At 44.6% G+C, this 16,192-nt stretch overlaps 1 protein-coding gene across 1 annotated transcript; it reads right to left on the minus strand.

The window, feature by feature from the left end:
• Positions 1-226: 226 nt before the first annotated feature.
• LOC125724000 (ADP-ribosylation factor-like protein 4C) lies at positions 227-2,180 on the minus strand. Its single transcript, XM_049000870.1, has one exon. The coding sequence runs from the start codon at positions 1,558-1,560 to the stop codon at positions 982-984; it is 579 nt and encodes a 192-aa protein (XP_048856827.1). The 5' UTR covers positions 1,561-2,180; the 3' UTR covers positions 227-981.
• Positions 2,181-16,192: the final 14,012 nt, after the last annotated feature.

Genomic DNA, 16,192 nt, shown 5'->3' on the forward strand with positions numbered 1-16,192 from the left:
AGATGGAAATGGTTGATTAGGCATCAGCTTTAAAACACCGGAGGCTGACAAGCCCCAATCGCGCTGAAAACAGAGGCGTGACACAGTGAAACACTAGCTCCTAGGAGACAGCCATGTGGCGTGACAACAAAAACAAACAAGAACGAGTCTTATCCCGCCAATCCACGTCTGGAGAAAAAATATCGAAATTACAATAATATTAAGAAAGAACACCGCTACACATTCATCGAGTTAATTTGAATAATTTTTAATCAAAAATACTTCAGAATTGTTTTGGCTTCTACTGTACATCAGTCTTGCGTTACTATACAGTGTCATAGCTTTATATATTTTGTTTAAAAAATTTCGTTTGCAATTGTTACCTATATTACTACAGGCAAGCCGTCTTTCTGGTGAGTACGCACTATACTAAACTTTGTTAATGTTCATAATGACAACATATTATCGTCAAGGTGAACCCATCTCATAACTGCAGAATCATCTAGCCTATTACCTGGAACAAGTGCCGGTCTTTAATTTCCGATTTATTACTGTAAAACTAAAAATCAGACATTTCAATTGACAAAGTCGACTTCGGTATGCATGACGTGCATTCACATTGCGTGCAAAGTCATTGCAATAAATGTATTTAGTTCAAAGGACCAGAAACTCAATACACTTCCAGCAGTAGTCACAGTGCTTTGTGTCGAGATAAAATTGTCAAGCTACATTTAAAATCCACGAAGAAGCAGCAAAAACTGGGACCAGCCAGTTCTTAAACTTCTGATTTTGCTCCTAAACCAGCGCAAGTTTTAGTTAAAACAATCCAGCACCCGTTTTAGTATAACAATACGTGCAACACATATTGCTCGGAAGCTTCACAACAGGTTCCTTGAACTTCAACCCAAAGGAAACAGAAATCCCTTCCAAATAAGTAGAGTTTCAGCGGCACCAATGAGACACCGCAAACACACATCTAAAACGCGAATCCTCCGCTTTTCGCTATCGTTTCTTTTTCTGTTTCAGCGATTTTCTCCGTTTCACAATCATTTCGTATAGTTTGTCCATGCCCTCGTATAGACCCTCCCCGATGATGGCACAGGCCGGTTGGACGTGGTAGGTAGTGGCCGGTGTGAGTTCATGGAGCGCCAGCTGCTTCTCGATGTCGGCCACCGGAAGCGATCTGGGAAGGTCCTGCTTGTTGGCGATCACCAGCACCGGGGTTCCTTGGTTCTCCGAGAATTTGGTGACTTTGTGCAGCTCGGTCTTGGCCTCCTCCAGCCTGTCTACGTCCACCGAGTCCACCACATAGATGATGCCATCCGTACAGCGGCTGTAGGACTTCCAGAGGGGCCGCAGCTTTTCCTGCCCCCCCACGTCCCAGAAGTGACAGCTGATGCCCTTGGCGCTGCAGTTGCTAAGCTTGATCTTTTCGGTGTTGAAGCCGATTGTGGGCACAGTGTTGACGAACTCATTAAATTTCAAGCGGTACAGAACCGTGGTTTTGCCGGCAGAGTCCAGACCCAACATGACAATATGGAGAGACTGAAAGCCTGCGATGTTGGAAAAGCCGTTTCCCATTTTCAGTGCGTTTTTTAATGGGTTACTCAAAAAAGCAATGACAACACATTAGTTGTTATTGGGATTTCAGAAGACAAAATATGGTGTGACAAAAAACGTGAATAAAGATACCCGTAGAAAAAGGAGGCTTCAAGCCCCACCTGAATGTCGTGATGGCACCGCACTGCTCAGTGGTCACCTTCTGCAGGCATAGAGATCGCTCCACATCGGCGTGATTCCAGCGGTGCGGCTCGCGCCGGCGTCCCCATTTAAAACACTGGTCGGGGACAACGTTGCATTTCCCCGACCACAGATAAATGTATCCCAGATATTTACGGCTTCACACCAGCCTTGTGTTGCTCCAGGGAAACCGCAGATTTGTCGCTGGGTATCAAGATTGCAATAAAACCAAAACGCGTCCACGTTCTTGCACCGACAAACGTTTTCCCTCTGCGGTTAATCCCTCACCTAAAAAAGAAAAATATATAGCCTACAAATATTTAAAAAAGAATACTATCTATACTTAAATTGACGTAGAAGAAAAAGGAGGTATACGTCCGTCAGCGGACCGACAGCTGCCCTTCTTCCAGTCACAGCGTAAAGCGCACTGACTGTGAGATACTATCCGCTCGGGTAGGAAAGCTTGAAACCCGCCCACAGAGACGTGAGAAACGCACCTCAAGCTCACACCACCAGAAGCTGGAAATACACGCACGCTGACGTCGGGGTGGATACTTACGCAGTGAGATTGAAATAACTGATGTTTGCACTAGAAGCATTTCGAGGGGATATAAATGATAATACCCATATGCTGAGAACAGATCGTTAATATTGTGGGGTTTGCGACACTTAAATGTCTGAATGTATGTTTTTTTTTCAATACGCAAACACCTCAGCCATTCAGCATTTAATATGCACCCTGACATAATAAAATAAACTTCTGCTTAACCAAGAGAAGTATTAAAATCAGGCTGAAATGGGAAACTGTGTAGACCTACTAAGATTTGTTAGACAACACTAAGCAGGACGCAGTATCATTGTTTTAAAGATCTCACTGGCACTGCGTTATGCGATTCATTGCAGTAAACGAAGGACATTTCCAGCTTCTGATTGTACACATATCTTATGGTCCGTATTTCACAGAGCCCGGTTCATAGGCGGACTGACCTAACGGCGGGTCACGTGACCGTCCAATGCACAAGTCACCTTCCCAGCATTTACTTGGTAGGTGTACGATATGCCTCCTACCAAGATTCAAAAATATGTATGTAATATATGGACTATATTCCTTGTACCCCATTTATCTTTACCAATAAAAGCGATTTTGGAGGGAACAAATGTACGATTTGCTCATCAAGCTTGAAAAAAATATTTTCCAGAAAGCACTTTGATTCCATATCAGAAAAAAGGTTGGAACAACCTTCAATCTTCAATCTTTCAGTTTATATCAGCATTGAATCAAGGTTTTGCCACCATCACATTTTCTGTATCGAAAATCTGACCAAAAATCAATACAGTGTCAATGTTGATAATTTAACACTGACCACAATTCAACGCCTATAGTTCAACGTCGAAACAATAACACGGTGCTATCTTGGATACTAACTGCTCATTACCAACCCAGTCAATTAGAAAACCAGCCCCGAAACCTCCAGGTAATAACTTGCGCTGATGGGTTACTGCATCACATCCAGTCCCCTAGTAGAGTTTACTGATAGATTGGCGTGGAATATGGAGAAATCATATTTAATTTTCAATTTGTCATGCACATCTAAAACACCTAAAGCAGTGTAATAGGATAAGATATACTTTATTGATCCCAGTGGGAAATTCATTAAAGTAACCTAGAGGTGTGATGTAACAAATTACTGATAATGAAAATTCAAAATAAAATCTGGATGTTTAAGCGGCCATTTGCATGTCACTGATTAGATAAAAAAAAAAATAACGATTTTATAGTAGAACAGATAAAGATACTGTGATAATAAGGAAAACGAGCATCCTACTCTGATGGATGTGTACATCGCCATGGTTGAATTCTGGTGCCAATTTACAATAAGAATACCCATATAAAGAGTTTATGAATGGTTTATAATCTTATTAATTAAGTTTTAACACTTTGTAAATTATTAAATGAGGTATAACACAAGTTTCTTTTTATTAATGAGTTACAATCAATTAGAAATGGCAAATGGGAGCCATACTGTAAAGTGCTACCTGAATTCTTTTGGATTTTGTCGCCATCTTGTGGAAAGGATGGGAAGTGAAAATACGAATTTGTCGACCGCCGCCCTCAATCTAATTAACTGTCTATGATTTTCTTCATTTGCTATTTGTTTGTTTGTTTATTTTGAATGGGGCCAGAGAAACAACAAATCTGCCGCGGGGTATACAACATTCCTGAGCCCTGGGCTGCTTGGGATAGACTTCATTGTTAAAAGCTTTATAATTGGCTGCTTGACATTGTAAATTGTCACCAGGTTTTTCTTAATTCAAAATGTATTCCCCTTTACAGACAGTGCCCATCTTGGTATCGTCCAGTCTTGTATGTCCTGTGTATGTCCAGTCTTGGTATATTACAGTCCCTCCATCACTTGATCAATAATGTAGCTTGTAGCTAGACGAGCTTATTAACAAGTCATCCACCCAGATACCTGTCTGGGAAAAAGCCTAGAAGCAGCACGAAATGTGAATCTAGAAAGAAAAGAACAAAAGGTGGTACTTTTCAGTTGTTAACAAGTAACTCTAGTTGCTGATGACCTTTCAGTGTATAAGTCAGAAGATGGACAATACAAATGACCAGCCAGTGGCTACCACTTGACCAGTGTGAGTTGTATGTTTGAATCTCCTGTCCCAGCTGTGTGTGTGTGTGTGTGTGGGTTTGCTTTGATGACATTTCAGGACCAAATTGTCCCCAAAGTGTAGCAAAACCTAAAATTTCCCTACTTTTTGGGACATCTTTTGAGGTCCCCATTTGGATAAATCCGTTTTATAAATATCTGTGAATGCAATCAAAAAAGTAAAAATGCCAAAAGTCTTGTATTTGGGTTGGTTAATTATGGTTATTAATTAGGGATGGATAGGGTTAATTAGGATTGGATAGGGATTGGTGTCGTGATTGGGATTAGGGTTTTTCCCATAGAAATGAATGGACGGTCCCGATTTAGATAGGTACACTAACGTGTGTGTGTGTGTGTGTGTGTGTGTGTGTGTGTGTGTGTGTGTGCGTGCGTGTGTTCCTTTCTGCCATCTAATCATGTGCAGTTAAGGTGAACTGATTACTTCCTTGTAACGTGTGAGTGCTCAGAGGTTCATGGTCAGTCCTGCCTGTGCTTCTGAGAATAGGATCTAAATCACTACAATTGGGGATGAGAAATGAGTCAGAATGGATATAATCAATTTTATACAGTACAAATATTGTCCACTAGATGGCAGAACTACACCATGTTGTCCAAAAAACGTCCCTCTAAGAAGCAAAAATATACATTTTAGCCCAGCTAGATATGTATACATATTTACTGAAATAATTTGAATAAATATATTGTGCTAGGTTTAGCACCATTGTAGAGCTTTTTTTTATTTTTAAAGACATACATTTTTAATATCTTTACCTCTGTTAACTTTATTACACCTGTAATATTCAAGTTAAGTAATAAATGTTAAGTAATTCATACATTTTCCTCTGGCCTTTGTATTCATTGTCTGTTCATTTAAACCTTTTCTTTCCAAAATGGAAAATGCATATACCAGTGTGCCATGCGTGACTCGCTGTTTGCTCCTTAACATGAATGCAGTAAGTTTAACTCGTCAGGAAAGGTCGTTATGAATGTGACTACCGGTGTCCCGGGCAGGCGGTAACTCAAGGTGCAGACGGTCCAAGCTTCTCGACCCGAGGCGGACTGCAGTCATGCTGCGCATTTCACCCCGCGAAAATGCATTCACCGCAGGATTAATTGCTTTGAGAAATTGCAATTATACGCCTCTTATGTTTCCCTCCGCCCACACGTATGCGTTTCTCTTTCACCGGGCGGGATGCAGCTGACCTGGGAGATGTGGAGTAATTTCCACCAAGGAGTACCAGGTACCGGGACCAGCGCCTCTGCACCCCCACCTTCCTTTTCAGTGGGGTGGGGGGACGCTCCTGCAAAATTCATGAACACTGCCAGGAGTATATCACCTCGTAAAAATTTTGATCTCACCTCTGCCAAAACTATTACTGTTATTTATCATACAAGTGCTGTTTACCAGCCACTTAGGGATACCATTTCATACCAAATATTTTATATTTTACTGATACAGGAGAATTTTTAATTATGTCAGTAAACCACAAAGTCTTTAGAAATGACAAACCGACTGATGACCACACCTATGCTCTGGTGACAGTCATGAGATTGCTGATTGGTGGTACGGTAACAAAAAGCCATTTCTAGGTCTGTTAAGCTGAGGTAAACTTCTCAGGTGTGTCTGGCTCACACATGGAGGGGGTGAAAGTGTTGGACCAGGGTGGCATGCTTTGGGAATGTGATCATTCCCTCCCTTGCTGCCCCGGAGCTTGCGGTACAGAGATAAAACAGCTTTTAGCAGTCAGCCACTTCAAAGGAAAGGTCCATTTTTGCCCCTTCCCTCCGGACGAAGCTGTTTAATCAAGATAGTCCTCAAGTCTCCCAGACAAAGGAACACGCCCTAGAAGGGCTTTCTCCAGCTACGATGAGCAGAAAGTGAATGATCTCCTGTTCTTCCCCCATTCAGATTCTGTGACGTCCTGTGGAAATCCTGGGTGGATTTTTGTTTTAGCTGACAAGTAAACAGTGCTATTTTAAACAGCCCCATGTCAGAGCGCCACCTGCAGGACTACAGGGAGGATTGTGGGAAAGTGTACTTTTAGGTGGGAAGGAGGCACACGCACTGATCGCATGAACAATGAGGCAAAAGATAAAGCTTGCTGCCTTCTTTTGTGGGCCTGTCTCCGTAATGAGAGTCCGATGAGCTTTTTCACTCCCTGCTCCCTGCATGTGAGAGATTACAGGGGCTCTAGGGGCTGCCCAGGAAATATGACTCCCTGTCTTGAAGGGGAGGTGATCGCGGGAAATGGCAGCAGCAGCCATCATTCCTCCGGAGCCCTGAGATTTCTGCACGTGAGTGTGGACATGATCCGTCATGTGCTGCAACGATTAGTAGAGCATCTCTGATAAGGCATCACCCCTCCCCAGACAGAGCGCTGAGTTTTTAGTTTATTTTTTTGACATTGCTAAGTAAGACAGGTGTGCACACCTTCTGACAAACAGGAAAAGCCTCCCTGGTAAGAATGTCTGTTGCTAGGCAACTCAGCATTCTGTCAGGGCGAAGGTCAGAATGAGGGCTTGACTGTGGTCCATAAATGAGAAGGAAGCTCCCTGACCTTCAAAGCTGGAGCTTCTAAGTCCTTGGGAGTACGATTCACAAAGAACTCTGGTAACAGTCTCACGCAGTGTTCAAATCATGTCCGAGGGCTTGGGGCAGTCCCACGGTGGAGCCCCAACATGACGTGAAATCGCATGTATGTAGGACTGGGGTCTCCAACTTCACGCACAGTGAGAGCTGCACCTACAAAGAAAATAATCTGGGGAAGGGCAGTAAAATGGCGGGCGATAGCGGGAGCGACAGTAAAAATTGTTGTCTGGGCGAGGGCAGTAAGACTTGTAAAATGGTCCCCCCAGGTGCCTTCTTTCACTCTTGCAGGGGGTCCCCTCAGCTTGAACACTGGTCTCAGAGCTGTACCGCGGCCCTTTAGGCATCTTATTCTGGGCTGGATCTGCCATCTGCCATCTACTGAGGTCCATCCCTCCATCATACCACAGCTGAAAGCACAATGTTTAAGACGCTGATCACTTCAGCGGGAGCCTCAGCCTGATGGGCATGTCTGTTTGCTTCCCACAATTCCCAGGTATGTTCATTTGCATCATATTAGCATTAGCATCGCTCACCAGATGCTCTTCTCCAGGGTGTCGTACTTAGTCAGCAAATGGCAAAAGGAAATGCTGAATCACACCACCCGACGGGAGAAGATATAAAATAAATCAAATAATGAAAAATGGCAATCAAAGCAAAGGTGAATGGGGATTAAATTACACTAAATTCAAGCGCTGGGTAAGGATGGCAGGGGCATGTCCAGGACTTTGCAGCTGATTTGGTCCCTGCTAATGTTGAAATAAAACTTATGTTCTTGTGTTAAATCCCATGTTTGCTGCATTAGGGTTGCATGGTGATGCAGTCAGGATGCCGTGTAGGACTTGTAGACTGGTCACGTGACGGTTTTGCTCGTAGGATGTAAGGGTGAGTGAGAGTGATGAGGCTGGCCTAACATCTCTCCACACACGCTGGGGTGGGTAACTTTTTCATTATGGGTCTGTCGGGGAAGTAAACGGAGCAGAAAGCAAAAGCATACCGTGTGGGGAGCCAGATACCGGGCGATTGGTCCGCTGACAGGAGCAAAGCAAAGGTGGAATCTTCCAAAGGCAGGGAACTCGGAGGGGTGTGATTTGAGGTCAGAGCAGACGGACAAACAAAAAGGCCCAGATTCCGGCCATTCCACTGCTCGCCGGGCAGGAAGGAAGCGGGTGGGACACAGAGGTAAACAATGATGGCGAGATTGTCAGCAGCAAAACGGGCTCGCCGGGGGGTGGGGGATCAGAGTGCGTAGTGGGTCTGTGAGAGGGGGGTAGGGGATCAGAGTGCGTAGTGGGTCTGTGAGAGGGGGGTGGGGGCGCCCTGGGAGCTGCATGGCCCAGCTCGCTCCACACCACCCTGCAGACGTCTTCCTGTGCCATCATTATCTGGTGATTCCTGCTACAGTCGTCACGGTGACTGATGTGTGCAGCGGTTTGTTGAATTTCGCGAAGTCACAAAAACATTCTGAAAATCCATGTTTAACTGGTTAATCGCTGAGCTATCAGCATCCAAATTGTCTCTGAGCAGTGAGGGAATCTGGACAGATCGGTGAAAACACTCAAGCATAAGAATAAAACAAAATATATCAAAATATATCATATCATTTAATGCTGTATACATATTACATGCTTTATCAATACTAGACTAATCAGTTGGACTCCTGAATTCAGCGAATAAGAGGTGTGTCAATACTTTTGTCCATATAGTGTGTGTGTATATATATATATATATATATATATATATATATATATATATATACACACACATATGAGATATACACACACATATGAGATATATATGCACACATAAGAGATATATACACACACACATATGAGATATATATGAGATATATACACACACGCACATACACACACACACACAGGGATTGACATAACTGGTACACAAGTATGCATTCACACATGGATTACCTGCCGCAATCGATTATTGTAACAGCGTGAATGCGAACGTATTTTGCGCCAATATGACAAGAAATTATTGTGCATTTTAACCTCTATACTGAAAATGAAGTATGAATTACCATATAAAGGTTAAAATGCACGATAATTTCTTGCCATATCGGTGCAAATGCACATAAAATATGTACGCATTCACGATGTTACCTTAATCGATTACCGCACATATTACTTTTAAAGGTAAATGTGTACTTGCATACCAGTTATGTCAAAAAATATATATATAAAAATTAAGCATGGATGTATATATATATTTTTCTTTTTTAAATTAATTTTGAGACTTCTGTTTGGCTGAATATATGTTGTATTTACTGCATCTTTGTCTGTGTATTCATGTCTGACAGCCCTTATGTCTACACCGTTCGTACCCAGTAAAATTCCTTTTGCATGATTGCGCTTGGTGAATAAACCTGATTCTCATTCTCATTCTGAATTCATTTACTTTTACATTTATTTTGCAAACACCTTTATTCAAGGTGATGTACATTTTGCATAGCATCCTTTCTCAGCATAATATGACGTTAGCTTAATAAAGACCCACTGAAGTAGTACTCAGATGCTGATTGGCTGAGATTTGAGTCACTCCTAATGGTCCACGTGGGTCTCCGTTTCCATGGGGATGGAAGCTGAGAATCTCTGATAAACAATCTGAAGTCCCCAGGAGACAAGCACTGAGATTCTTCAAGTGCAATTCTCAGGCCACCTTGTACATTAAGATGAAAATCACTTGAGAAAGTGTGAAGTAGGTGTGTGTACGGAGGGGGGCCTGTAGAGTTGCTCTTCATAGTTCACTACGCCGGTCTGTAACTCAGAGCTCCTAATGCACTCCACTCATGTGTGGGGAGAGATTCAACGTAATCATAAGCACCCCCAGCCTTTAAACAGCCTGGAAGGAATACAGTTCTCGGAAACTGGAAAAATACTCTAAAAAACATCCAGTCCATTACAGGAAAATGCAAAAGTTTCCTATTTGCAGGGCTGAATTAAAGAATTACCAACTTCAGTTGAGCATTTAAGCAGTAAGTTGGAACAGTTTGACACTTTGGTTATCTGTTAGGCAAACTAATGAGTTAAGGATCTGGTGTTAAAGCGGTATTTTCCGATTGGGGAGTACATATAGAGCAGCAGTTAAGGATGTGGATTCATAACCCAAACTTAGCCCTTCCATGCCCCAAGATGGGCTTGCTGTTGTTCCACTGAGTCAAGATTTGAATCTTGTCAATAAAATATCCATGTGTATCAATCAGTAAACAACTATAGGAGTCTAAAAATCTTGGGGTGAAACATCAGGTGTGACTAGAAGTGAAATGGCATGATGAGGAATCACAGGAGGTTGAAATATCTTTCTGTCACTTTTCACACTGGCCATTATTCCCCCCCCCCCTCCATCACTTGGGGTGGTTCTCCCTGCCCCCACCTCCCAGCATATCCCCACTGCCCTTCTGAACCCCAAGGCAGGATTAGTGATTGCCCAGGAGCGGTTGGCCTTGTTATTGTGCCCGGTCCATGAAACCCTCCTCGTCCAGCACTAATTGCTCACTGACCGAATAGGGGTCATTGATTGGCTGGTTCCAAGAAGAGTGCAAACTGCACCAGCCAGGGTCACCTGAGGATGGGTTTTTCCATTACAAACCACCTTTTGAGAGATAAATGGCCAATTGAATTGAAATGTCCCTTTGACATAAGGCTGGATCCGTGGTACTATTATATGCATTCAGCACTCTAACCAAAAATGCTGGGAAAACATTGGCCTTATTGACCGGCCATATTTGAGCTGTGTCAGAACACTGGAGCTGCTCAGTTAATCGTCATTCCTTGTCTGCACATGCCCTCCCTAGCCATGCATCCACCCACCTCCCCACCTCCCTTCCACCTACCAGACAAAATAATTATCCTGCCTTATATTCACATTTACATTAATTTATTTAGCAAATGCTTTTGTCTGAAAAAACGTTCTAGTGAGGCAGTTAATGTAAGCAGATAATACATCACAAATTTCAATACGATGCACATTCAAAGCGAATTTTCATCTTCAAAGTGGAGCACCATTCCTGGCGTTCCGACTTGGGAACGGCAGGAAATCTGTGACTCAGTGCCGCTGATGGACTGAGTTATTCCCTAGTTAGTCTCTCCATCCCTCCACTGCACCTCCTGGTTGGGGTGTCCGGCCTCCTCTCTGCGGTCTGAATCCACTTCTATCTCCGTCTCCAGACTTTTCAGCTCATTTTTGTGGCCTCCACTCCAGAGGCCCTGGGTAGTTTGTTTGTTTACCTGAAAAGACACACTTCTGTTATTCGCTTACATGTTCACCCCCTGGGCCATGGTTAATGGATGGACACCCCCTCCCCCAACTTCTCCTAGCGTTACGCTGATGACATGCCAGCAGTTTGTCCATCCAGGCAGGAGGTCTGCCTCCACACAACAGGAGACCTGATTTCCTCCGTACTGCACATATAGCTGCATTCGGTCTGTGGGTGGCCAGGCAGATGGAATTATACTGGTACTAAACTTTGACCTCCATGTTGATCCCACACCATGTGGGTGGAATTTGCTTCACGTATCTCCAGAGTTGGTTTCTTCTCATCAGGTAGAGAAAGCTCGCTTAGCCACACTGATGGCTTATCAGCATCAGATCTTACTCATTCCCCTAATACACAAGATTACTGATTAGCGAAACCTGGGTCAAAACAAAAGAAAATTTACCACATCAGGTATGTGGTATATTTCACTGTGTCTGGACTTTGGGAGTTGAAAGCGGGCACTTTCCACAGGAACATGGTATAATTTAAAGCCCCTTCCACCAGGGGGCGGAGCCTGCTGTCCCTCCTGGCTGTCCAGGAGGAAGATCCTTCCAGATTTCAGTAATTCACCGAGAATCATGAGACACAGAAGTTTTCTAGCTGAGTTCTGATATTGCTCTGAGCTAAAAGGCAGGCGGTCAACGTTATCAGAGGGCACAGAGTGATCCTGATAAAAGACCGTGTAGCAGAGCATTACTGAGACATGTAGGAAACTATAGACAGTTTTGGAATGAAAGGTTATTTGTTTATCTTCCTTTTGGGGCCCGTTACTGCCGCTGTTCATCTGGAAAACACAGCTGACCCCCATCCCCCCCCAGAATGGCTAAACCATGACCAACCCCCCCCCCTCCCCACCAAGGAGATGAGAGTCATGTCTATAGATCTGTTAACGGGGAGGTGGGTTTGTTCAGTGACGTTGGAGCCAAGTGTGGCTTCGAAGTTTCTTGGGTCCCACTGAAAAAGTCACGTTGGGGCCTCTCAGATGTTTAAAAAATAAAATAAATAGCCAGCTAGTGAAGTCATAAGATATCATGCTGCTTCAGTATCTCTTAAATAAGGAATGCATTGATTTAATATTTTGTGTAGTGACTGGTTGTGGTCAACAGGGGGCCTCAAAGCTTGGGGCAAGAGGTGGACAGAGAGCGAGGAGGAAACTGTGGGATATTTATGCTGGGACAGGATTCAAAGAAATGATTCTGTGAAATAACCACAATGAGTTTCACTTCTGTCACAATGAAATAAACCAAATCACCGCCCTGACACCCATGGGAATGGATTAAGGTGGTAATTATCGAACAGGCAGCAAAGTGTGACACTCCAGTTATATGCTTAGATGGTTTTATGTGCTTTTTTATCCAAAGCTGATTATTTCAATGGAGTAAGTCAGATAAATACCCTATTTGCAGTGTCTGGGCCCTTCCCTGGCTGTGCATGGTCTGCTTTAAGCATTGCGCCCCCTGCTGCCCTACACCATTCATAGCTTTTCATTCCCAGTGAATAGGATATTCACACTGTTCCACCGACTAATGGAGTGCTGGGGGCGTGGAGCCGGGGGGGGAATGATGCATTTGCGTTGTGTCGGTGCGGAGGACTCCTAATGAAACAGCGGTTTCGGCGCCCTGAAAGACATTGTGGCTTTGCACACGTGGGCATGGCGGTAATCAGAGCAGCAGGGCTACATGGAAAGGGCTGCGTCTTTCACAGGGCTCCTCAGATGCCTTCTGTGGAGACAGAGGCTGTGTTTCCTGCCTTCTTCTGAGGCTCTAAGCCTTACTTAAACTGGGGCCTTTTGACAAAAAAGTGCAAGTAGGCTGGCTGATACTGGCTTACCATCAACGGCTCCTCCAATAAAATGACTTTGCCTGAGTTCAAGCTCATCCTGGGAGGAGGACTGAGACAGGCTAGGCCCCAGCAATCAGCCAGACACAGGAAACGCACTGTTCACATGCACTGAGAAGAAACTTGAGTAGCTGCAGGAAACTGGAGCGGCTGGAGGAAACTCACACAAATGTGAGGGGAGTGAACTCCTCAAGCACGCCACTGAATTAGAACCCATAACAGTGGCTAACAGTGCTAGCCACCTAGCAACTCAGCCTGGAGACTGTCAAGATTAAGCGACTTCTGAGGCATTTATGACATCAGCATCTCAGATACGGCCATGTAGGTGTCACACCTGCAGCCGGCATGTCCTTCAATCCCCAAGGTTTTATTTTCAGCATCTTGTTAGCAGGTCATTCGCTCTGCTTGTCATCCTCCAGGTGTGTGCTTGGGGAGGGATGAGATCAAAACTGATTCTTCAGCCAAAAGAAGCCGCTCTCTCTTCATCTCTCCCTTGCTTTAGTGCCCTCTGAACATTTTTGGCAAGCCCCCGTGTGTTGAGCCGTTGCCATGGAGACAGCTCCCTTTCATTTCTCCCCTGTCGGTTGCTGAAGGGCTGAAGTTCAACTCCTCTTCACAAACAGGCAGTCTGGTCTCTGCCAGGTAGACTGCCATCAGTCTTGTTGTGTGTCTCTCTAAGAATGTGTAGATGTGTTGTTTTCATGTACATGTTTCTGAGTTCTTAACTTATATTATACTAATATTAAATAAGTATGTTCCTTATTTATGAGATATTGAGATAGCTTGTTCTGCTAAGCAGGTAGCTAAGTACAATGTTCTGACTTGCTAGCTGTTTATTTAGTTTTTGAAAACATCAGAAGGGGAGTGGGGCCCCTCAAGTGACTTTTTGAGTGTGGCCCCAGACACAACAAGGGGGCCCCTGTCTGTATGGTGTCATGAGGCAGAAACATGCGCATGTTCAGTGTGACATCTTACAAGGAAAAAGATGTTGGTTTCACGTGAGAAAATCATTTATCACTCGCAGCATCGCTTACTTCTTGGGAGGGGGGGTTGCTGGTCATACCAGGAAAGAGTCCAGGGTGATGGTGGCTAATCAAAACCAGCGAGCCTGTTTAGCATTCCAGAGTGGTGCAAGAGGGGGGTCCATGCTCGGGGGGGGGGCTGTGATGGGCCGGCTCAGGGGGAACAAAGGCCTTCACAGCAAAGGAAGACGATAAGAGCTGCTTGCCAGGTTTCACTCTGCCCCCCAGCTCTGCTCTGAACATCAGCCTGGATCAGATACACCATGACAGCTTCAGCCAGGCCAACCATCCCTGGGGGGTTGCAGGGGGGGGGAGGTTGTACTTTTGTACTTCATGGAGGCTTATTTGATGTGGTTTTGTACAGGGCACAGGAATTATGTGTGATGGGCTTGATCCTATTTTTATGAACCAAAAGGACGCAGGTCACATCAGTGGAAATTATTTAACATACATCTAAAGTACACCGCCTTCAATCTGTCCGTTACTGATGATAGTAACATCGAGGTGTGAAGAAGGACAGGCCAGGTGAGCGGTATGTGTGCCGTGACTGGCCAGCAGGGGGCCAATCAATGTGTCCGTTTTTCTCCCCATCACTGAGACGGCACTAATGAACTTAAAATTAAATTTAGAATGCAGGAAATGTGAGATGCAATTAATATTACTGTTAATAACCCACAAGTGGATGGCAAAGAGTGCGGGAATTTGCTCTACTGACAAGATGAAGGAAATTTGCTTAATTCCAGTCAGGTATCAAGTTATATATGAACAACAGAAGGATATTGAGAGCTGACTGAGCTGGAGGTCCAGCCCACACGGTAAGATGCAGTACGGCAGTCCGATGGCCACAGTGTGACCTCAGCCTTTACGGAGCACTTAAGTCACTTGGTGTAAGCCCATGCTATTGATTGGCTACTTGATGGGGGGGCTGCATGGGGGAAGCGTGATGTAACCCTCCCCCAGGGATGCTAATAAGGGCCCCCCAAATGAAGCCGTAGCCAGGCAACGGCATGAGAATGGCCTCCCAGGCCCATTTTGTGGGACACAGTGACCCTGTGTCTGCAGCCATTGTGATGGGGCAGCTATTGTGATGGCTTTAATTACCGCCATTATGACGGGAGAGAGAGCCACGGGCAATTATCCTCCTGCTGATTATGCTACCCCACCCCCCCGCACCCGAGTTATGGAAGTCACTCAGAAAGGCTAGACCTCTAATCACGGTTGGGCAGGGCAAACACGAAGCGGGACAGGCCTTCTGAAACACTTAAAAAATGATAAAAGTGAAAATGACGTTCACTTTCTCCACTCTCTGGTTGTCAGTGTGGGGGTGGGTGAGGTCTACCATGGTACAGGGTGCTTGAGAGGAGTACAAGAAGATGAAGCACACATCTGTACCATGAAAAAGTCAGGAGGAAATGGATGTCAGGAGGTAGAAGGGTCTTCGACCCCAGCTTAATTCACGGGACTCAACTCTTGCATGATAGCTGGTATCCATAGCAACGAGGTGCTCAAATAATATTCATGGGGAGAAAGGGCAAAGCAAGGGAATGTGTAATAAATAAGAAGAACCCTTACTGAGCACGCCACTGTCGTTTTACTGTCTTTCGACCGCGGCGCCTGTCTCAGCTGACAAAAGTCACTGCGAATCAGCTGGTTTCCATCATTAAATGAAATCAGTCATTTCCCCACCGTGGGGATGTTCTTGCCAAATTTATGCCTCTCTTCTCACTCTGAAATGTTTGATAACCAGTCAAATTTGTCTCCTCAGGGGTGAAGATGTAAGGCTTTTAAATTCAGTCTCATAGTTAAAAAAAAAAGAGTAATTTTGAACATCCCCCATTTCCAGGAGTCTTCAGTAGCTCTGAGCTGCGTTAGATACCCTGTGTATTTAAATATTTCCCACCCATAATTCCCTCTCGTTTGTATAGCAACAAGACTCCACCCCTCCAATGTAGTGACATTTGTGGCCAACAGGGGGACTCCAAACCTTGGGGGTCCCACGCAAATGCATGATGTAGTGGCAGCAAACACTGCTCCTCCTGAGTTCCTCCTGGTGTCACTTGTGAATGCATGGGCGTTGTCCTCTTTTATACCC

This window comes from Brienomyrus brachyistius, chromosome 1 (genome assembly GCF_023856365.1).
Source record: "Brienomyrus brachyistius isolate T26 chromosome 1, BBRACH_0.4, whole genome shotgun sequence".
Taxonomy (NCBI): domain Eukaryota; kingdom Metazoa; phylum Chordata; class Actinopteri; order Osteoglossiformes; family Mormyridae; genus Brienomyrus; species Brienomyrus brachyistius.